The 23,313-nt window shown below is 37.4% G+C and overlaps 2 protein-coding genes across 3 annotated transcripts; one reads left to right on the plus strand and one right to left on the minus strand.

Moving 5' to 3' along the window:
• The first annotated feature begins 73 nt into the window (after window positions 1–73).
• LOC108269288 (patatin-like phospholipase domain-containing protein 2) lies at window positions 74–7,296 on the plus strand. Its single transcript, XM_017475066.3, has 9 exons — window positions 74–326; window positions 1,758–1,990; window positions 2,595–2,660; window positions 2,824–3,033; window positions 3,631–3,691; window positions 3,805–3,999; window positions 4,092–4,215; window positions 5,379–5,480; window positions 5,617–7,296. Exons 1-9 carry the CDS (start codon window positions 131–133, stop codon window positions 5,651–5,653), a joined length of 1,224 nt encoding a protein of 407 aa, XP_017330555.1. The 5' UTR covers window positions 74–130; the 3' UTR covers window positions 5,654–7,296.
• Window positions 7,297–12,012: 4,716 nt separating this feature from the next.
• tdg.1 (thymine DNA glycosylase, tandem duplicate 1) lies at window positions 12,013–22,099 on the minus strand. Of its 2 annotated transcripts, XM_017475054.3 has the most exons (11): window positions 21,957–22,099; window positions 21,314–21,383; window positions 19,656–19,825; window positions 18,632–18,873; window positions 18,431–18,500; window positions 18,144–18,279; window positions 15,604–15,686; window positions 15,420–15,514; window positions 15,139–15,310; window positions 14,865–14,996; window positions 12,013–13,217 (listed from the first exon to the last, which is right to left on the minus strand). In XM_017475054.3, exons 2-11 carry the CDS (start codon window positions 21,370–21,372, stop codon window positions 13,084–13,086), a joined length of 1,293 nt encoding a protein of 430 aa, XP_017330543.1. In that variant the 5' UTR covers window positions 21,373–21,383; window positions 21,957–22,099; the 3' UTR covers window positions 12,013–13,083. The 2 variants fall into 2 exon arrangements, with proteins under 2 accessions (XP_017330543.1, XP_017330544.1); XM_017475055.3 differs by lacking the exon at window positions 21,314–21,383 and having other exon boundaries at window positions 21,957–22,098.
• Between the last annotated feature and the right edge of the window lie 1,214 nt (window positions 22,100–23,313).

The following is a 23,313-nucleotide window of genomic DNA, read 5'->3' on the forward strand; positions in this document are numbered from 1 at the left end:
TAATTTAATAGTACATTGGGTTCAAAGTCAACGGTCATGCTGAGCCTCTGTTGCATAAGTGTTATTGTAGATAATGTGAACAGCAATGAACTTCCTCCTCATTCAAAGCTACATGCTGAGAGAAACATGAATGAGAAACATGCTCACCTCAAATAATGAGTGGAATATTTCTTTTGCTGGTTGTGGATTTTTGGGAATTTATTATTTTGGAGTGTACAGTTCTCTGTTGGAACGGGCTCACCACATAATAAAAAATACCAGTAAAATTTGTGGCGCTTCATCAGGAGCGCTGATAGCAGCTATGATAGCATGTCAAATGTCACCAGGTAAGTGATAACATCAAATATATATATATATATATATATATATATATATATATATATATATATATATATATATATATATATATATATATATGTGTGTGTGTGTGTGTGTGTGTGTGTGTGTGTGTGTACACACAGTGGCATGCAAAAGTCTGGGCACCCTGGTCAAAATTTCTGTAACTGAAATGCTAAGCAAGTAAAAGATGACCAGATTTCCAAACGGCATAAAGTTAAAACAACACATTTCTTTAGTATTTTAAGTAAGATTTATTTTTTATTTCCTTCTTTTACCGTTTCAAAATAACAAACAAAAGAAAAGTACCCGAAACAAAAGTTTGGGCACTCTGCATGGTCAATACTTAGTAAAACCCTCTTTGGCAAGTATCACAGCTTGTGAATGCCTTTTGTAGCCAGCTAAGAGTCTTTCGATTCTGTTTGGGAGATTTTAACCCATTCTGCCTTGCAAAATGTGTCTAGTTCTGTGAGACTCTTGGGCCATCTTGCATGCACTGCTCTTTTGAGGTCTATCCACAGATTTTTGATGATGTTTAGGTAGGGGGACTGTGAGGGCCATGCCAATATCTTCAGCTTGCACCTCTTGAGGTAGTCCATTTTGGATTTTGAGGTGTGTTTAGGATCATTATCCTGTTGTAGAAACTATCCTCTTTTCACCTTTAGCTTTTTTACAGACCGTATGATGTTTGATGTTCTTATAGTCTTCTCTTGCTTTGTGGACATCAATTATTTTAATGTTCAGAGTGCTCGGCAGCTGCTTAGAGGAGCCCATGGCTGCTGATTGTTGGGACAAGGTTTGAGGAGTTGGCATGCTTTGAAATTTGCTTCTGACCTTTCCTAATGATGATTGTGAACAAGCCATAGCTCTTACAAGCTAATTAAGGTCTGAGACATTGGTAAAAGTTATAAAGTGATGTCAATGCATACCCTCTATAGAAGGCAACAAATTACCAGTAGAGACCCACAGGGATCATTGTAATTTCCATTAAAACCAATACAATTCCCATTACAACTATTAAAACCATTACAAATTCTGTGAGGATTTCTATTGTTTATTTCAGTAGGGCAGAAAGGGTTCCAAGAAAAAACTTTATTTGATGATTCCCTTAATTATTTAACAAACCATTAAGGAATTCTTGAAGAAACATTTTCTAGAGAGTGACATTTAAACAATTAATATTATATTTCAGTTGTTTAGAAAATGTGTAATTTTAATAAGACAGTTTTTGAAACATGGACAAATCTTTCAGGCCAGAAAAATGACATAGTCAGAGTCCAGTGTAACTATTGATGTATAGTATTTCCAATTTCATCATAGTCACTATTGACATTGTTAGTTAATGATTTAACATCTGTCATGTTAATCAATAACCATCAAATAACAGTAAATAAATAGGCTTGTTTTTTTCTTCTTTGAAGCAAAGTGCTGTGAAAATCTGATGGCAATAGCCAAAGAGGCTCGAAAAGGCACACTGAGCTCCATGCATCCCTCCTTTAATCTGTTGAAGTTAACCAGACAGCTTCTGGTCCGAGAGCTGCCTGATAATGCTCACCTCCTTGCCAGTGGGAAACTGTGTGTTTCGCTAACACGTCTTTCAGATGGGAAGAATGTGCTGGTGTCTGAGTTCAACAGCAAGGATGATCTCATCCAGGTGAACTTAACTGCCATCTAAAATCTGGAGAAAGGGTGAATTTGTTACTAGTAGGAGCATTCAATCAAAATGCCACGGTTTGTTATTAAAGTGATAGTTCACCCAAAAATGGTGTCATCAATTACTCATAGAAAATTCTGCCATCAATTATTCACCCTCATGTTGTTCTAAACCCATAAGACTTTCATTCATCTTTGAAACTCAAATGAAGACATTTTTAATTAATCCTGGGAGATTTCTGTCCCTCCATTCACAGTCTATGTAACTGAAACCTTTAAGCTCCAAAAAGTTCATAAAGGCATCATAAAAGTAATCCATTTGACTCCAGTTGTTTAATCCCAATTTTATGAAGCGATAAGAATGATTTGTGTGCGCAAAAAAAACTGTGAAAAGTGCAGCACTTCTGGGTCCGGTTGTATTATGAGAACGCCAGAGCAGACGTTTCATTAAAAATGTCTTCATTTGTGCTCCGAAGATGAACAAAAGTCTTAAGAGTTTGGAACGACATGAGGTTGAGTAATTGATGACAGGATTTTCATTTTTAAGTGAACTATCTCATTAAGCTTTAATCTTGTTTACTTTTTTTAAAACTTGTTTTGTCCAGGCTTTATTTTGTAGCTGTTTTTTCCCCTTGTACTGTGGAGTGGTGCCACCTAGTTATCATGGCACTGTAAGTATTAAAGAAATAACAAATTATACCAGTCTAATTAATTGCTATAGCTGTATACTATAATAACTATTATTATATTTACAGTGTAATAAACTCTAATCAACATGTTCACATGCCAGACTGAAATACCTTCTAGTCAGTGATACGTGCTGTCTCTTTTCAGCGCTATATAGATGGTGCTTTGAGTGATAGTGCTCCATATTCCAGTCTGAAGAACACCATCTCTGTCTCGCCCTTCTCTGGTGAAAGTGACATCTGTCCATATGACAACCCAGTCTACTGTCAAGAAGTGAGACATTGCAATATGAGCCTTAACGTCAACTTGGCTAACGTGCACCGTGTTATCCAAGCATTTTTCCCACCAGAACCTGAGGTAAACTACAAACATGTTCAAATTTATTCAGGTTTATTCACATTTGTGGTGAAAAAGTCCTTTAAATTAAAATAATCCTCTCTGCTGGACTTGCATATTTATCTTTATAATTAACGTGATCGTCAGTGGTGTTGACATGTTGCTCTATTTTCACTTTGTTTAATGGTTTCCAACCCACAATGCTGTTAGACTACCTGCTGATACTGGTGCCAGTGGAAATTATCTCTTGATTTATCTCTACTGAAAGAGAGCAATGCAGCAGTGCTTTAGTCCTTTCAATTTTCCAGCTGTCTCACCTCGTCATCTGTGCACTTTGCTCACATATCAGGTTCCAATAAGACCACCATCAGCACCATCACACTTATTATCTCATAGATGGCTAACTAGCTGTGTATAGTCTCTACTGTAACTCATGTTTGAGATTGTTGACATTTTTTTGACAAACACCATTGTAACTGCGCTACCAGCACAGCAGACAACCAACAAATTAGCACCAGGAACACTAAGCACATCACAAATATTTCAATTTAAACACATTTAATATGTCTCCTTTAAGTTCTGTGTACGTTTTGAGTGACTGGTTTGTTCTGTTCTCAGGTTATGGCAGAGATTTGTCACAACGGATACAAAGATGCGCTCATGTTTCTGAAGGAAAATGGTGGGAAAGATTTCACATAAAGCAAAAATGCTAGATATTTTTACATATACAGTACAGTAGATCTTTATTCTGTCGGTTTTGTGCTTAGTGGAACATAATCTGTCTGATTTCAGATCTCTTAGAAAAGGACTCATTTATGACTGAACTTATAATAAGTCACAGACAGGATAACTGTCCCTGGTTCAATACACACAACTACACATGGCAAGATGGTCACAGAGAACCCAGACGAACTGGATCAATGCATGGACAGAGCTGTGTGCTGGATGAACAGGAGATTAACCTGCTGCCTGTGTCCATCCAAAAAGGTATTTCAGTGTCCCAGAGCTGTTTACTGATAAGAATGAGAAATCATCTATATAGACTGTTAGCAAAAATATGGCTTGTGTCTGTCCCTCAGTCTTATGTGAAGCTAGTATGAAGAAACATAGATGGATGAGTGAACTGTTTGCAGTGAAGTTGGTCACATCCATACTGATGGTGTGTATTTTGCCTGTAGAGGTCGTCTACTCCATGCTGCTAAGGTAAAGTGACTAATTTACCAATACATGTACAATTATGTAAACCACAGCACTGCTGAATTCTCAATTCTGATTTGTTAGAAGCCGTTGAGTCATTTTCTATAACAGCAGCTCTGACAGTATCACAGGTTTATAGACCTTGTTTAATGTAGTTGCCCATTTACAGTATCATTTCCATAGTAACAACTTACACAGAGACTTGAATCACAGACACTCCACATAAACAGATTTCCATTTCCATTTGTGGCATTTGGCAGACGGCCTTATCCAGAGCAACTTATATTTATCTCACTTATATAACTGAGCAGTTGAGGATTAAGGGCCTTGCTCAAGAGCCCAGCAGTGTCAGCTCAGCAGTGCTGCGATTTGAACTCACGTCCTTCCAATCAGTAGTCTTAAGCACTGAGCTACCACAGCCCATTTTCTATCCATCCATCCATTTTCTGTACCATTTATTCTACACAGGTTCACAGGGGAACCTGGAACCTATCCCAGGAGACTCGGGGCACATGGATGGGGTCACCCTGGATGGGGTGCCAATCCATCATAGGACACAATCACACACTCACGTACCCTGGACAATTTGGAAATGCCAATTATCGTTATTCGCGCACACAGGGCAGAGGCGTTATTCAAACCCCCAACCCTAGAGGTGCAAGTCAAACATGCTAACGACTAAACCACCATGCCCCCTAAACAGATATTTAACAGTGTAATTGCTGATATCAAGTTTTCTGATAACATGTTTACTTAGCATTTTAGAAAGAGTCTCCATTGTCAGCACTTATAGTCTCAGCAACAGTCTAAGGTAATCTTCAGGTCAGAGTATTTTGCACCTCATGGTTTCTCAGTAACATGACAAGTTCCTTTTTTTCTCTTATTATCTTCAAGAGGGGAAAAAAGAGCCTGGTGTTGCTATAACACAAGAACTAACTTGTCTCCCGGATGTTCCACAACTTTCACTGCAGCTTTAAATTGATTCAATATATGTGTTGTTCTTTAATAAATAAAACTTGTTGACAAAGAGGAATAGAACAACTGTAAGATGTGCTGTTATAGAAAAATAATCAGCTATTAAATAAAGACAAGTGGAGCTAATCATCTGTATATAAATGATTAATGGATGTGTTGTTAAATGCTAACTGTGCTGTAACAATAATGATCAGATCTGCTGGCTGTGTGTTGGAGATGGTGTCTGATCTTTTGTGGCTGTGGGAAGTCACCTCGCAGATGAAAGCATTAGTGTGGATGAAACTGTCCTGTAAAAGGTTTTCACACGGCACATTCCACAAGCAGATAAGAAATTGTACAGGCGTAGAAAAGCTAAATGATATGCATGTGTCAAACATCTGTAAAATGGCTGCTCTGAATTAATTGTGCTTTTTTTTTATTATTATTTTTTAGCATACCACCACTGAAGGTTTCAACTCTACATCCCTAGTCTATCTAACCAGGTCATGGGCATTCCAGTCTCATCAATGTCCACACCTGTTCCTGCTCAGGCTCATTTTGTAACTTTTCTTTCACATTTTTTGGATCATGTGTGACAATGCAAATGTTCTAGAAAAGGAACAACAACAAAAAAAGAAACATTTACAAATGTACACACGGATTCTTGTTAATAGAGAGTTTTTTTTTTCATAGTAAGGTAATTGTAATGACAAATAAAGGAATAATTGTTCTACAGAATATTACACTTGAATAAGTTACACATGCTACTCCTGAGATACTAGTGATCCTGACCCGTTCTGCTCTCCGGAACTACCTGATCCATTCTGATGCCCTACTTCTGGTTGGGGTTCTCATCACTTGGAAATCACTCACTGTTCCTGAGGATGGCCCCACATGGACATCCTGAAGATACGGGTGCATCTCAAAAAAGTTAATATCGTGGAAAAGTAAATTTTTTCCATAATTTAATTCACAAAGGGGAACTTTCATATATTCTGCATTCATTACACATAAAAGGAAATATTTCAAGCCTTTTTTGTTTGTTTGTTTTAATCCTGATGATTACAGCTTACAGCTCATGGAAATCAAAAATCCAGTATCTCAAAATGTTAGAATAATATTGAATTGAATTTAATTGAATAAAATTTTAATAGAGAAAATGTAATGTTTACAATAAGAGTAACAAAATAGCACCAAGAGTGTTTTATATAAACAGTAAAACCACAGTAAATCAAAGCTTTAAAATTCACACAGTACCATGCGTCATTAAAACTGTGTTTTACAGTACTTGAGAAGGCGGTGTGACCGTCTTTGACATTTGAATTTGTAATTTCATGTCAGAGGAAACAACTACTACACAAATACCAATAAATACCACCAGTAGTCATGTGATTGTATCAGTATAATCTTTTAGAACTACACGTTGAAGGATTATGGTGATGTCTTTGCTTTGATTAAAAATATTTTAATGATTTCACCTATGCTCATCAATATGTGTAACTAATATTTGGCTATGTTAATAAAGTACAATCAATATGTATAACCAACATTTACAATTATTACTTAGAAGCATAATCTAATCATCAATATTAGTTAACAAGCATAATCTATAATAAATATTTAGAAGCATAATTTAACACCATAGAACACTTTTTAATCAAGTTACAGTCTAAGTGTGTACTGAGTTAGAGGAACTCTGTGTCTTACTGCACAGTAATTGTTTTTCTGTGTCATCCTGTACCTTTCTGCACAGCAATACATTGGCATTAGACAGACATTCACTGAAACTGCTTTGAAGCTTGCAAACCAGTATCAGGCTGAGGTAAGGCCTAAAGTGTTGGTCTGGGATGAAAGCCAGAAAATCATTAAGGTAGGAAGTGAATTGGGTGAGAGCCAGAGATTCATTAAGGTGTAGACTTGAATTTGGGACAGGGCAAAAAAAAAAAAACCATGTCCTTATAAAACCTTTCTAAAAAAGCAACTAACTGCGCATGCTCCATAAATCTAAGATATCATATAGACATGAAAAATTGATTGTGACGAAGAAGACTGTTCTGTTTTTTAATGAGAAAAGTTAAAACCCCGCCTAAGATGAGTCCGCTGTGCAGAAAGATATATATATATATATATATATATATATATATATATATATATATATATATATATACACACACATATATATATATATATATATATATATATATATATATATACATACATATATATATATATATGTATATATATATATATATATATATATATATATATATATATATATATATATATATATATATATAGGCTTGTGTGTGTTTGCATATTTTAGACTTTCTGCAGGGTCTCACTTTATTGTTTCAATAAAGCTTGATCACTTTTTGGCATCTACAAACCCTCTGAAGTTTTTTTTAAACTTAGGCTGGAAAGATGTTTCCACAACATTTTGAGGGCTGAAAAGTGCTTCTTCTAGCTGGAGACCCCTGTAATTGTAAGAATAAATTCCACCTATATATATATATATATATATATATATATATATATATATATATATATATATATATATATATATAATTCGTTTATAATTTTGACGCACTCACCTTTTTAGAAAAATGAGTGTTTTTTTTAAATTAAACTTTATCCGGAAATAGTAAATAAATAAATAAATAATGATTTAATCATCGATTATTGGCTCATAAAAATTTGGTAAGGTCTATGGCTCGGTTAAACTATATTTCTAGAAATTAAATGATGACAAAGTATGTAATAAAATAATAATAAATAACAAATATTGTTAGTGTCTTGAGGGCTGAAAACTGCTTTTTCTATTCAGGGACCTATGTCTTCTATAATGTGAAAAGATCTAAGGAGAGGTTTCAGGCAGCACTAGACTGCTCAGTGAGGCGGTATAACAGCTGCACTGCTGCCACCTAGTGGATACAACTTATGTCCACAAACTCATTTAAAATGTCAATAAACTATCATTCGTACGTTTATAATTACATAAACTGTTCACATACTACTGAACATAAGTATTCATAAAAAAACAAACAAACAAAAAAAATCAGACTCCAAAATTTTAATTTTTACTGAAAAAAGCAGATTCTAACTGACACACTGAGCTGCAGCTGTCTACTGAAAACAAAACAGAAGTGGGATTCAACAAAGTTGTGTGTTGAGTGAGCTTGTTTTTAAGGATGACAGTTCCAAATTCACTCTGGTTAAAAGCAAAGTGTCATTTCTTCAGTGTTGTCACATTAAAAGATATAATCAAATATTTACAAAAATGTGAGGGGTGTACTCACTTTTGTGAGATACTGTATATATATATATGTGTGTGTGTGTGTGTGTGTGTGTGTGTGTGTGTGTGTGTGTGTGTGTGTATGTGTTTGCAGTATGTATAAAAATAAACGTAGAGTAACATGTGACTAACACTCTTGTTTTTTCAGTCTTCAGATACAAATTGCATACCAGTCTCTGCCTGTAAGTTACATCCAGATGATTCATATTTCATAAATATATTCATATTTATCAAAGAATTTATTTTTTTTTTTAAATCACCTGCATTTTATAAAAATGACTTTTTGTTTGTGTAATTTAATTATTTACAGCCAAAGCCTCAGAGAAAATACGTCCCAAACACATACGTGGTTCCTAAAGAGAAGAAGTGTTGCGCTTCAAGATGTGTGGCGACAGGCGGCTGACATCACGGAGTTGGTGGATGTTAGAGACCTTGTTCTCCTCCACCTTCCGTTTGAGGATGCCCCACAGATGCTCAATAGGGTTTAGGTCTGGAGACATGCTTGGCTAGTCAATCAACTTCACCCTCAGCTTCTTTAGCAAGGCAATGATCGTTATCATGCTGGAATACTGCCCTGTAGTCCAGTCTCCAAAGGAAGGGGATCATGCTCTGCTTCAATATGTCACAGTACATGTTGGCATTCATGGTTCCCTCAATGAACTGTAGCTCCCCAGTGCCTGCAGCACTCATGCAGCCCCAGACCATGACACTCCCACCACCATGCTTGACTGTAGGCAAGACACACTTGTCTTTGTACTCCTCACCTGGTTGCCGCCACACACGCTTGACACCATCTGAACCAAATAAGTTTATCTTGGTCTCATCAGACCACAGGACATGGTTCCAGTAATCCATGTCCTTAGTCTGCTTGTCTTCAGCAAACTGTTTGCGGGCTTTCTTGTGTATCATCTTTAGAAGAGGCTTCCTTCTGGGACGACAACCATGCAGACCAATTTGATGCAGTGTGCGGCATATGATCTGAGCACTGACAGGCTGACCTCCCACCCCTTCAACCTCTGCAGCAATGCTGGCAGCACTCATACGTCTATTTCCCAAAGACAACCTCTGGATATGACACTGAGCACGTGCACTCAACTTCTTTGGTCGACCATGGCGAGGCCTGTTCTGAGTGGAATCATCTGCATTTAATAAAAATTACTTCTTGTGTGCGTAATTTAATTATTTACAGCCAAAGCCTCAGAGAAAATACGTCCCAAACACATATGCGGTGTCTACAGAGAAGAAGCGTGTTATGCTTTAAGTTGGGAAATGCGATATGATTTGGCAAACTTCATCATTCCTGCAAAAGTAACCTATATGTAACATGACATAAGGAAATGACTTTAACGTCCGTGTCACATTCATTTTTAAGGTTTTTATTTATTAATGCATGTTCTCCCTGTTCTGCGAGTTGTATGATTGAAATGAATTTCACATTGATCTGTGTTTATGAAATAAATGTTGATGTTTATGGCATATCACTATATGGCAATTTGAAAGATAAGGGCGGTGTGAAGCAAGAGTCATGCCACAGCAGCTTCTTTTTTACAAACTTCACAGCCTCCAGTGTGAGCACCAGACTTTCGTGTTTCAGCATGCTGTGAACATTCAGGCCTGTAAAAGTGCAAATTTGAGGGAAATGACTGTTAACGGTCAGACTCAGATGACATGAGGAGATCAGATAACCTTCAAGCTTCCCTTGTAAACCTTTGTAAAAGAAATGCAACAGGAAGCATTATCACCTTTTATATACATTATCACACTGGAGAGATTAATACTTAATGAGTGGTTTATGGATACTCACAATTCTTTTGAAATTCCTCTGACAGACCTCTACAGCATGGAGTATATCGAGCCTTGTTCATGAAATTAAACCAGGAAAACAAGGGAGAAACACAAATATTGAATTGGTTAAACTACAGTTGCATTAAATTGTTTTGCATGGTCTTTCACAGTGATGTTTGTTGGTAAATGAGACCTTTTAGCTGTGTTCATGTCCGTCGCACATGAATCGAAGAGGGCTTTGACTGAATGGGCAATGTGATGGTGTCACATGACATGTCTCGGCCCAAATCTGCGGTCATTTTGAAAAATTGCAAGCTCCTCTGAATATTGCTGAGTTTGCATGACTTTGCGTCGCATTCTGTGATCACAAAATATTTTTAAAAATTCCAACAGATTGACAAAAGTTTCAGAAATACTGTTTTCTGATTTTCATCGTACTTGTGTGCACGTGTTGATGAATGCCAATCATCCAGAAATGACCTGAAAATGACCACAGCACAGCGAGATTTGCATTTGGTGATGCCCACAAAACTCCATAAAAGGCAAAGCTGAAATGATGAGTAAATGCCAAAACAGACGTTCTCATACTCCACAATGCAACAATAGCCAATAGGAGGTACTGTTGCCCAGACTCAACAGTTAATTGTCCTTCCACTGTTCCTTCCACTCCTTCCAGGAGATTAACTAGTTAAACAAAACAAAACAAAACAATTAAAGCTGCTAGCAGCAATGAACAGGCCCTCGCACCAGAGTGTATTTTAGGTCTGCTCTGCCAGGGGAAATGCCATTCCTTTGTTTTAAAACCTTTTTAGCACTTGTATGTTGTTAGGAGTGATTGCAATGTAAAACATGTAATTTCCTGTCGCCAGTAGGTGGCGCTATGACTATAATTGATTATTGGCATGTAGATTAAGTGATGGGAATTTCGGATCATTTTGAATCTCGTTCAGCAAAATGAACAAATATGTTTTCGAGTTCATTTCAGCAGAATATAATTAAAATGTTACATGTTAAATTCCCCAACACATCCAGTACTTAATAAACTATAAAATAAACTATGGGATAATGCAACTAAAGCCGAATTATGAGAAAGAGAAATGATTAATTAATAGCTTAGCTGGGTCTTCAGACTATGGTCTGTTAGTTCACCTCCCGATCCCAGTCCTTTCATTTGTCACGTCTGTTCCCCAGAAACAGAAATGATTAGTTCACGTCTCCAGTCTTTCGGTTCGAGTCGTTCTTTCATCCCGTTTCTGCTACTGCATGGTGCATTGCCTATGCGGTGGTCACCGGAAGAACGAACGACTCGAACCTGAAGAGTCGAGAGGTGAACTAAGCATTTTTGTTTACGGTACAGAACCGTCGTTGTCGTTGTTGTGTGTCCCCAATGGGTGGGCTCGTCAGTCTGTGTGTGTGTACGTATAGTGTCCAGCAACCCCCAAATAAAAACAAAAAACAACAACCTACAAACCACACTTCACCCCAGACTAAAGTGAATCCCTGATTAATAGGGGTCAAAAATAATGAGTTTTGCTCATTGCTCTGTTTTCAGCAGTGACTATTCGATTGCCCATGTTGGGTTTATATGATTGTAGAAGACATTGAGGGGAATTTAAGTCAGCAAGCATTCATTAAAAGGTCATTTCAGGGAGTTTTTCCTTGCCAACCTTTCCTCTGGCTTTTTTATAATTATGTCCTGAATTGATAAATTTCTGTAAAGTTGTTTTTCTGACAATGTCTGTTGTTAAAGCACTATACAAATAAACATTGAATTGAATTTGAATGCAATAAAATTTTAATAGAGGGAAAATGTAATCATGTTTACAATAAGAGTAACAAAATAGCACCAAGAGTGTTTTATATAAACGGTAAAACCACAGTAAATCAAAGCTTTAAAATTCACACAGTACCATGAGTCATAAAAATGGTGTTTTACAGTACTTGAGAAGGCGGTGTGACCGTCTTTGAAACTTGAATTTGTAATTTCATGTCAGAGGAGACAACTACTCCACAAATACCAATAAATACCACCAGTAGTCACATGATTGTATCAGTATAATCCTTCAGAACTACACCTCGAGGGATTATGGTGGTGTCTTTGCTTTGATTAAAAATATTTTAATTATTTCACCTATGCTACTTGCCCTATTACACTTATCTTTTTAATATAACGGGGAGATTCGTAATCCTTACTGTTTCCATGCTGACCTACAATATGTAAATGGCTTCCAGGTAAAGAAAAGTGTGCAAATATTTTGCACAAGAAAAAAGTTAAACATTTATCCAAATCAAACTACATCCTGTCCTGTCACAAAATCAAGTATCAGTCCCTGATATCACATGAGACAAACAATTGCATCAGTGCTTATACACTAAGCAAAAGCAAAAATGTTTTGGACACAGAATATAAAAAAAAGAACAAGCTCAGTTCCATAGATATACTACTTCCTAAAATGTCTACTTCAAATTCATGGCAAAAAAAAAAGAAAAAAAAGAATTTGAACGCATCTCTTCTTAGATGAAGAGTGTTTCATGATAAGAGTCTTCAGTTGAAGAACTGAGGTACAGTTTATAGTTATTGAGAGCAGCAGGTGACTTGTGCGAGTCGCTGAAGTAGCCGTTTCTGCTTCGAATCATACTCATCATCCTGTTCTGCTGAGTGACTTATGCACACAGCAACCATAATGGTCTTATTACCTAATGTAACAAACAAATCAGCAAGCAGAAAAGTCAGTGCACGTATTGAGATTGCTCCTGAACTGGGAGAAGCTGGTGAGAGGCACTGCACGAGGGCTGTGGATGAACACAGGAGGAGAGTCCCTTTACTGAGATGAGTGTCCCACTCATACGGCCTCCGCCTGCACTTGTGATGAGCTGCCAATCTCGGGAATCTGATCAGCGAAGGAGTTGGTCATCCACTGGCCATCCGGAAGCTGGCTCACTGCATTTGGACTCCTAGGCTGCTTCTCTGCTGCTTCTAGAAGTGTAGACAGAAATCAATAATGAGCCGTACATTGCTACGCCTTTTGGCATTCCAGAAGTACCAACGTTGCTAACAAGAAAATCAGTGCAGGCAGAGAGAGAGAGAAAAAAAAAAACAGGATTTTACCACGAAAACCCCAGAGTGGACAGGTTCCATGCTACAATGCTAACAACATAAATGATCAAGTGTGTATTGGTTGAACTCATTTATTCATTATATGCTTTATCCTGATTGGTGTGATAGGTGATCCAGAGCCTATACTGAACAATGGGTGTGAGGCAGGAAAAATGAGCTGAATATGACACACTGACACACACACACTGACACACACACACTGACACACACACACTGACACACACACACTGACACACACACACTGACACACTGACACTGACACACTGACACTGACACACTGACACACACACACACACACTGACACACACACACACACACACAATTTAGGACAATGGGAGGGAACTGGAGAATCCAGTGGTAACCCAAAAGAATACTGGGAGAACATGAGAAACTCAGACCATGGGTGCTTCTCATATCTTATTTGCGCATCCTCATTTCCTTTCCTCGCATCTTAACTCCACCCCCTTCGGATGCGAGAGAAGGAGGGAAGGATGAGATGTGAGGAGAAATTAATCGAAGCAAGTCAAATGGAATATCCTCGCTCTCTCAAGAGTCACTTCAAAGCCACATCAATTAGTGATGACTGCTCAGCTGGATGACCTCACTGCACGTCAGGAATCTGCCGTTCCATCACATTATCAAAGGACTTTTTGTTTGAGATTGTGACAGATGTAAAGGAGGAGGAGAATTTAAACGTGCGTCAGGTTTTTCGACAAGAAACACTTCCGCACAGGATACACCCATGTATCCTCGCTCCTGGCTCCTCTGGAAGCTTCCTCAATCCTCGCTCCATACGGTGCAATTAGAGAATTGATAGGTCTTTCAAGATGGAGGATGGAGGAGCGAGGAAACGATTTGAGTATTGAGAAGCACTGAGTAACTGATTGAACTGAGGAAGCTTGTCATGCTACCTGCTGCAGCCCCATGCCACCCTATAGACCAGTAAATATCTATCCATTCCATACTTGCATACTCCCCTACTACACAGGGTCACGGGGAGCCTGAAGCCTATCCCAGGGCACTCTGAGCACAAGGCGGGACACACCCTGGATGGGGTGCCAACCCATAGCGGCGTGCAATTTCACACATTCACCCACTACAGACAATTTGGAAATTAAATCAGCCTACAATGCATGTCTTTGGACTGGGGGAGGAAACCAGAATACTTGGAGGAACCCCTGAAGCACGGGGAGAACATGCAAGCTCTGCGTACACAGGGTGGAGGCGGAATCTGAATATATTTTTTTAAAGAAAATTATTACGCAACAGTAAGACAGAAAAAACAGAAAAAAAACCCCATACTTTTTAGGTGTCTCCCATATCGCAATGCAATATGGGAAAATTTTTAAATGATAAATGCTATGCTTAAACCTTACATGTTACCAACACTGTGAGTCATTTACTATCACTCTAGTAACAAAGATTTAGCCATTCCTTGAAGGCTGTGGTTCAGTAGATTCATTATGAATAGTCATCCATCTTCATTTAACAGAAATAGTTATTAACCTGCTTCTCCAGAAGCGAAGGCACAGTGGCCATTGCCTTCCTCATTTCCAGGTTCCCCATATGCCCCTCCATACGCCGCCTCATAGCCAGGATCGTACTGCTCCTCCTTAATGGCCATTCTCTTAGCATCCTCTGTGAAAACACAGAAAACAAGGTTTACATTGTGGAACACTAGATAACTTTATCTATCACATGCTTTATATTTATACAACATATTTTGGAAGACATGCACTAAGATTCCAGTGTCAAGAACCTTTAAAACCTGTGTCCTTACCTTTAGCCAAGCCAAGATCAAAGGTGTAATTGACTTCCTCTACTTCCCTGGGTTTGGCCACTCCCTTCAGTTCATCTCGGAGTTCTCTGAGCTTGATGTAGAAGTGCACTTTGTCCTGAGCTCGAGGAAACTGAGCACAGCGAGCACTTGAGGAGGGCATCAAATACAACGCCTAAAGACCCAGAGAGGCGTATAGCTGTTACTCTTACACTGATGAACTTAAGCATACGAAAATTGACTTGATTACATTTCTAGGCTAGAGATGGCTACTAGTGTCCTACCGTCTCAGAGTCAGGAATCCTGTGTGGCTGCAAGCCAAATTCCAGAGTTTTGGGCTTTTTCCCAAATATCTCTCTACAGAACATTTCATATATACCTTCAGCAAAAAGACGTTAATGTTAGAAATGACATTGCTCCATGTGACATATACTTGTCAAGCAATTCATACAGTCCTTACATACTTACATTTCCCATTGAAAACTGCTATGAGAGGTTTGAACTTTTTAATCTTCTCCACTAAAATTTTGCCACCTTCTCGAAGCTCTTTACTGCATCAGAAAGGAAAACCGTAGTTGGAAGAGACCATAATAAACCAGGTTTTAAATAATTTAATTAAATTAATGAATCGGTTTACAAAGTAATTTGATAACAAGCAATAGTTTTAACATGTTTACATGCACTTGAGTGCATGTAAAATTCCAGGTCTATAGTCCCTTGGAATATGACAATGATCCCTCAGAAGACCAAGCAAAAATTTGTACTTTGAGCCATGGTATTATTTTAACCGTATCGGTTGGCAATATTTCAGAAATACAAAAAAGTTGGGACAGAATGGAAAATGCTAATCAAAACAAAGATGAGTGATTTGTAAAGGTACTTTGACTTGTATTTAAACAAAAAACATAAGACAAGGTATTTGATGTTTTACCTAATCAACTGCATAGTTTTTCGAAGATAAACATTTATTTTGAAATTGATGTAAGCAACACGTTCCAAAAAAGTTGGGACAGGGGAATTTAGGATCAATAGCGATGTGACAAGTTGAAATAAGAAGGTGATGTGAAACAGGTGAGGCAATCGTCTAATCATAGTATATAAGGAGCCACCAAAAAAGGCCTGGTCCTTCAAGAGCAAGGATGGGTCGAGGCTCGCCAATCTGCCAACAGATGCATCAGCGAATAATCCAACATTTTGAGAACAACAATCCCCAAACACATATCGGTAGGATTTGGGGCATTTCACCTTCTACAGTGCACAATATAATTAAAAGACTCAAGGAATCCGGTCAAATCTTAGTGCCTAAAGGCCAAAAACCACTTCTGAATGCAAGTGATCTCTGATCCCTCAGACGTCACAGTTTTAAAAACCGGCATAAGTCTGGAATGGATATCCGGACATGAGCGCCGCCGACTTCTCTGGACTCGGTCTCATCTGAGATGGACAGTAGGCCAGTGGAATCGTGTTTCGTGGTCCGATGGGTCAACGTTTCAAATAGTTTTTGGACAAAACAGCCGCCGTGTTCTCTGGGCCTAAGAGGAAAAGGACCATCCAAGCTGTTCTTAGCATCAGGTCCAAAATCCAGAGTCTGTCATGGTATGGGGGTGTCAGTGCCCATGGCATGGGTAACCTGCATATTTTTGAGGGCACCATTAATGCAGAAAGATATGTACATATTTTGGAGCAACATATGCTGCCATCCAGAGCAGGATAACAACAAACCATATTCTGCCTGGATTACAAGCGCATGGTGGTAGAGTGCAGGTGCTAGCATGGCCTGCCTGCAGTCCTGACTTTTCTCCGTTTGAGAATGTGTGACGCATTATGAAGTGCAATATAAGGCAACAAAGGCCCCGTATAATTGTGCAGCTAAAGAAATGCATAATGGATGAATGGGGGAAAATTCCACATGCTAAACTTAACCAACTGGTGTCTTCAGTGACAAAATGCTTAAGTGTTATTAAAAGAAAAGGTGATGTTGTAAATAGTCAACTGTCCCAACTTTTTAGGAGTATGTTGCAGTCATGAGATTTGAAATAAGTGAATATTTTCAAAAATAAATTTAATTCAAAGTAAAGCATCAAATAATGTGTTTTCAATATAGCACAGGGTGAATTGAATTTTCAGTTGAATGACTTTTTTTTTTTTTTTTTTTTTTAACATTTTCCATACTGTCCCAATTTTTTTGGAATTGGGGTTGTATATCATATCACTAATCTCAAGCATTTGTACAATACACAATATGAATCACAATACAGAATTTTGCTCACAAACTGCCAGCAATACAATTTATATAAATAATGCAATCGTTTATTGGCAATAAATTTCTTTTTAAATATAAATACATTTTTAAGAAACATTAAAAAAAAAAAATGTAACACCTGAAAAGAACTTTCACATATTACGAATGAAAAATTATCCACAAATTTTTTGCATCACATGATCTGCTTCCAATCAGTTATTGTTAATTATTATTTTGAATAAAAAGATATCATGAGCTCAGAAAAGCATATCGTATCATAATTTATCAAGATATAGATATCGTCATATCGCCCAGTCCTATTTAACAGTCCCTCTCCTATCATTTTTATGCCAAAATTTATTCCCCTTCATGCCATTTTATTATATTATTATTAGAAATTAATAAGCCAATAGGCTTCTATCGTTTCTGACGGATATGGCAAACAGTGATGTTCTTTTATTTATATACACAAACATGTAAGCTATACATTTGCTTGAATGTATTTGTCCTTACTCATGCTTGCTCTTAAATAATAAAGGGGGAAAAGGTATTCATTTTGGAATGAGGCTTTTAATACGTGTTCTTAGACCAAGCAAAGACCCTCCTCTACTACTAACAAAGACCCGATCTAGCAGGATACACATGTACAGATGGAGTCAACAATGGGTATCAAATTAAGCGTATAGCTACATGGATTAACCCAGCTGAAAATGTTGGATAATGATTGTGTTAATTGTGTGCAATCACACTCAAGCAGCAGTCATACCTTGAGAGATCTTTGCTTCCCGGTGTTGCTCTTGCCACCATGTTAGTGAAGCCAATGCCGTATTTCTCAGGGAGAGTCTCATCATGCATGTGGTTCAGCAGCTGTTCAGTAAATCCAGACAGGAAAAGGCACTTCCCTTGAGGAAAGCAGAAGAGCAGATCAACAAAATGATGAATGAGCAATGAATATCAACTACATAACAACATACCTACATAAATAAAAAAAATCTATTGACCAAAATAATTAAAGATTTCATGGAGTATTAATTAATACTCCATGAAACTTACAAAAGTGGTTCCCAGGTCCAGGGAACCATCTTCCAATGTAGGCAGCCATCAGACCTGGATTGATTCCAATCTTTATGGAGAAAAAAACAAGACAAAAAGATCAAACAAAACCACCCAACTACACTGAATGCACTGTTAAAGCTTGGTTTAGTTCCAACCGATTTCACTACATTCAGGTCTCATACACACACATTTACTTACAATTACATAGTCCAGGTTGTATGTAAGGATGTCTGGCAGGGTCTTTTTCAGGACCTCCTCCTCGGACATGCCCTTGAAGCGATCGATTTTCCTTTTAACTTTCTTAAAGGACTCGTCAATCTTCTCCTGTGTCCCTTCAGCTTGTTGTCCCGCTTTGACTGCCTTGGCCTTCTTAGGCTTGGGGCCTGGTTTAGCTTTGGGCTCTTTGCTTGCCGGTCTGCCCCTCTTCCCTTTAGTGGGAGCTTTATGTTCAAACAAGGAAAGTCTCTCAAAACAAGCAGTGTATATAGTTGACCTACCATCACTCAGAAGTTGATTGTTTTCCAATAACAGTACTCCTTGAACCGATTTATGACCACTTATACCACAGCAATTTCACAATGACTACAATTGTTATTTATTAAAAGAATGTCAAACATTATATCCATTTAAAGTTACATGTAATTTTGTGGAACACTTGTGAAATTGCTTTCATAACAGCAGCTATAAACAGCTGTTCTTTCATCAGTCTCGCCAAGATGAAAAAATATATAATGTATATATTTGTGGCATATCAATTTTGCAGAGAAAGTGCAAAGCCCTTCGTCCTGAAGACTTTCCCGGGAATGAAAATCAAAAGAAATGGCTTTACCTCGAACTATTACAAAGCTCTGACACTGGAGACTCCTTCCATAAGTGTAAAATATATGTCTCCTTACAGAAAACTTCACTATATCAAGATTTGTACAGTTTTATCTGTTAAGTAACCAACATGGTTTGTTAATCTGTTTCTTATGTTGAGCATCCACTTATGTTGTTTCTTATGATGAGTATATGTCCCTGTGCAGATTGTTACTATAAAATGTATTAGAACAAATGGATTAGTAGAAGTCTGTGAACTGAATTACAGGCGGAACGGACAGAGCTGCTGTTACAGAAAATTAATCAACACCAGAATCAAGAATTCAACAGCACTGTGGTGTAAATGCAGTCAAGATATTTTATATAAACACACTCCGTGTATTGGTGAAATCGTTGAGTGTACCTTTCTGGGGAGCCCCGGGCTCTGGCGGTGCAGCAGGCGGCTCCTGGGCAGGCATTTCCATCATTCCAGGTTCTTCCCCATGTCCTTCCATGAAGTGGGCAACATTTCTGTTAGCCATATGAGAATACTGTGCGTGGAGGGCTTGGAGATGCTGCTGTGCTGACTGAACCCTAGACAAATGCAAATAAAAATTAAAAGTTAAATAATAATAATAAAAATAATAATAATAAAAGTTGTGTTTGTAGATCATATAAACTGAACATATAAAACAGTTTGTATAAACATTATTTTTAAACTTAATTTAGGCATAAAGACACAATGTACTGTTCAGTGTTGCCAACTTACAGACTTTGTCGCTAGATCTGGTGACATTTTAGACCACTTTAATTTAAAAAAGGCACAGCGACAAATCTACAGACTTTTTGAGCAAGTTAATCCTGGATTCGATACAGATGTCCAACTCACACCACAGCCGCTGATAAATGAGTTGAGAGAGCAGGTTGGCTTGTCTCACCATTAGTGTGGAACACAAGGAAGGCATGCATCAAGGGATTTCTCTGTTCCGGCACCTACTTGGTGGAATGAATTTCCCATAGATGTCCAAGACCAACCACTTCACGAAGTACGTAATTAGCACTTTGTAGTCAGTCAGTCAGTCAGTAAGTAAGTCTTGTGTGTTACGATTATGCTATCTCCAAAACAGTGTTTATAGACTGATAGTTCCTGACTTTGTGAACCAGTATCAGGATGTATTTATTGATAGAGACTTCAAAGCACAGTTTCTATAATTCGCTCTGGATAAGCAAGTCTGCTAAACACCATAAATGTCATACATGTAAAGCCTGATTTTGCTTCACTTGTGATCAATCAGTGATCATAGATCGCGTTTGCTCCCAATGACCAGTCACAGATCGCGTTTGCTCCAAATGACCAGTCACAGATCACTTTTGCACCCAATGACCAATCACCGTTGTTCCCAACGACCAATCACTGACCATTGTTCCAAACTGTTCCTATTTTAGACTCTTCTTGGAGAGAGTAGCTAATAAAAGTACTTTAATCCTGACTAGTCACCTTTCAAGACTACTCAGTCACTGCTTCTTATTGTTTGCATTACTGATAGAAATTGCAGCATTTGGTAAATACATGGTTTGTGGTGCCATGACCAAAGATGATCTTTCTATAAGAATTAGAATCTAATCTATTCTGGGAAGAAAAAAAAAAAAAAAACACACCCTGTATTCGATTTTAATTATGTTGTGAGTAAAAATTCTCCTCTTTGTAAGTGGATATGGCAATGACCAGGATGAATAAATCAATATACAAATTAGTCTGTGGTCTTCTAACTTCTAGCACCTTTTTAAAAATATATATATTTTCCTCAGAAAAGTGTTGGCAACACTGATAATGTTTATATTTTTTGGGTGCTTTATCAAAGACACACAAACAGTCAAGAAGACAGCAAAACCGGTTATTTTCAAATTAGTAACGTTACAGATAAAGTGAATTAATATTTGCCCTTTTCATAGGCTGGTTAGTAACATTCAAGGTAAGAGTAGTATCTGCACAGTGCTCCATCAGCATGCTTATAAAACGCAGATGGCAACAAATGAAAATTCAATCCTGGCGCCATTTGATGACAAAGCGGGGAAACTCACCAGTGCTGAACATAATCCGAGGGCACATGAGGCAAAGATCCGTAACTTCTTTCATCCATCTTTACGGGGACTTAGTGATAAACCAACATTCATATTTATTTATCTTTAAACTGGTATTACTAGTGCTAGCTAGTTAGATCATGGAGAATGTTTCTAACCAGTCTATTCTCTTTAGCAGGTGCCATTAACTTGCTAACTATAAACAAGATATTTACATTTATTTAATACATGACAATTGAGATAGCTAGCCAACATCCAGAAAAAGAAATATTCCAAATTTAATCGAAGAATGCGACAAACAGGCCATCTTACTCTTCAGCTTGACTTCCCTTCTTTAAATTCCATGTATTAACCAATGCCAAATATCTCATTACTAAGCCAATATAACTAGCTACTCGTTACAAAATGTCAAAAATACAACTTATTTTTTTCCCCATGTCTATATCAGGCTAACAGAATGGTCAAATCTATTAGAGATATCTTTATTTTAGCTGAATTTGCTAACACAGACACTTAGCCAGCTAGCATGCTAGCTTTATGAATGGATGTCAGTGGTTAGCTAGCTATCTCGCTTCAAATATCATGGTCAAGTTGTACTTAATAACACAATATGTGACCCATTCGTAAATTAAAACATACATACCGTTATTAAAAATGATCAGAGAACGATAATCATCCGTTAAAATATTTTTTCCTCTATGAAAAACAAATTCAGCTGAAGACAACAAAGAACCAACCCAGTCGTCCTGCAGCAACGAGTCATTCCGGCACCGGAATATACCAACTAAAGAATAAAAGGGGGAGGGAGTTCCTGCTCTCAATTTTAATATTTCTTTATTTAAAACGACGTGTTTAACATTTCACTTATATGACATAATATTAGTAACAATAATTTCACAAGCGTATTTCTTCACTTGTCACTTATATAATGTTATATTTTCTTTAGGCCGATTTTAGTTAACCCCCTTTCTTTTACTCTACCCATTTCTTTGACGTTTTAAATGTTTCAGAGCTCGATCACTATTGGTTGTCAAAAAAGCCGCTTCCTGTTTTACATACGTCATAATAAAGTTATTAGCCTGTATAATAAACATGGATAAGATTAAAAGCGCTTGATAATTATTGATTAATTTTATTTACATCCCAATATTGCGTTGTATTTTTTTCCCGTTATTTGACGCCAAGATGTTTAGTTTGCTTCTAAATAGCAGGTACATAGAACTGCAAGCCTGAATAATTAACACTTTTTTGTTGTTAATTAATGTATTAAAATGTATTAAAGCAGAATATGGCTGCAAGCGGTGATCTGCGGGGTGCCATCAAACTTCACAATTCACTTCCTATAGTGCCCAGTTCTTGCCAAATTTTAAAAACAAAAAAAAGTACAACAGATTAACATAGTTATCATGTTTCGTGATAATGAAATGTTAACGCTATCAAATGCCTGCTAAAAGCTAATTGGCTAATGGCGGCCATGTTTTTTAGTAATTAGATCATCAGCAGCATACCAAATTTCAGTTGATCAGATTTACAGTTCCTGAGAAACTGTAATCCGACTTTAGCCTCTCCCCCAAGTATGGTCGCGCCAAACACTTTGCATATGACCTCAGAATCTTGCCTTTTGTTTTGTACTTGAGTAAATCAGGCTCTCCCTCCTTAAAATTGATGGACGTATGGCTGCCATATTGTTCACAAATGTCAAATGTTTTCTGATAAATATTGGAAAGGCTTACACCAATTTTGTGAAGACTGGCTAAAAATCCTAGGACTAAGTAGATTTAGCATATTATAAATATTAGAAAAAATACATCACAGCAGAAATTATTGGGTCTAGTTGAATTCAACTGAAGCTTAGGAATAAGAGGAAAAAAGACATGAATGTATGTTTTAAGGTTGTCAAGATATGGGGCGAAAGGTGAAGGTGTGTTAGCCACCATCAGGCTGATGCATGTACCATTACTTGGCTGATTTGATTGATTGAGTTACCTCTCATATTTCTA

The sequence above is a fragment of the Ictalurus punctatus genome, chromosome 8 (assembly GCF_001660625.3).
Source record: "Ictalurus punctatus breed USDA103 chromosome 8, Coco_2.0, whole genome shotgun sequence".
NCBI classification, from domain to species: Eukaryota; Metazoa; Chordata; class Actinopteri; order Siluriformes; family Ictaluridae; genus Ictalurus; species Ictalurus punctatus.

What these genes read in the sequence shown, in the direction of transcription:
- LOC108269288 (XM_017475066.3), top strand. Translation starts at nt 131, where the DNA reads ATGAGAAACATGCTCACCTCAAATAATGAGTGGAATATTTCTTTTGCT. An exon ending in CATGTTTCTGAAGGAAAATG is followed by an intron (nt 3,692 to 3,804) that starts GTGGGAAAGATT and finishes GTCTGATTTCAG; the next exon opens with ATCTCTTAGAAAAGGACTCA. An exon ending in GTCTACTCCATGCTGCTAAG is followed by an intron (nt 4,216 to 5,378) that starts GTAAAGTGACTA and finishes AATAATGATCAG; the next exon opens with ATCTGCTGGCTGTGTGTTGG.
- tdg.1 (XM_017475054.3), bottom strand. Translation starts at nt 21,372, where the DNA reads ATGGATGAAAGAAGTTACGGATCTTTGCCTCATGTGCCCTCGGATTAT. An exon ending in GGAAGCAAAGATCTCTCAAG is followed by an intron (nt 15,687 to 18,143) that starts GTATGACTGCTG and finishes TTTCTGATGCAG; the next exon opens with TAAAGAGCTTCGAGAAGGTG. An exon ending in CTTCGCTTCTGGAGAAGCAG is followed by an intron (nt 13,218 to 14,864) that starts GTTAATAACTAT and finishes CTACACTTCTAG; the next exon opens with AAGCAGCAGAGAAGCAGCCT.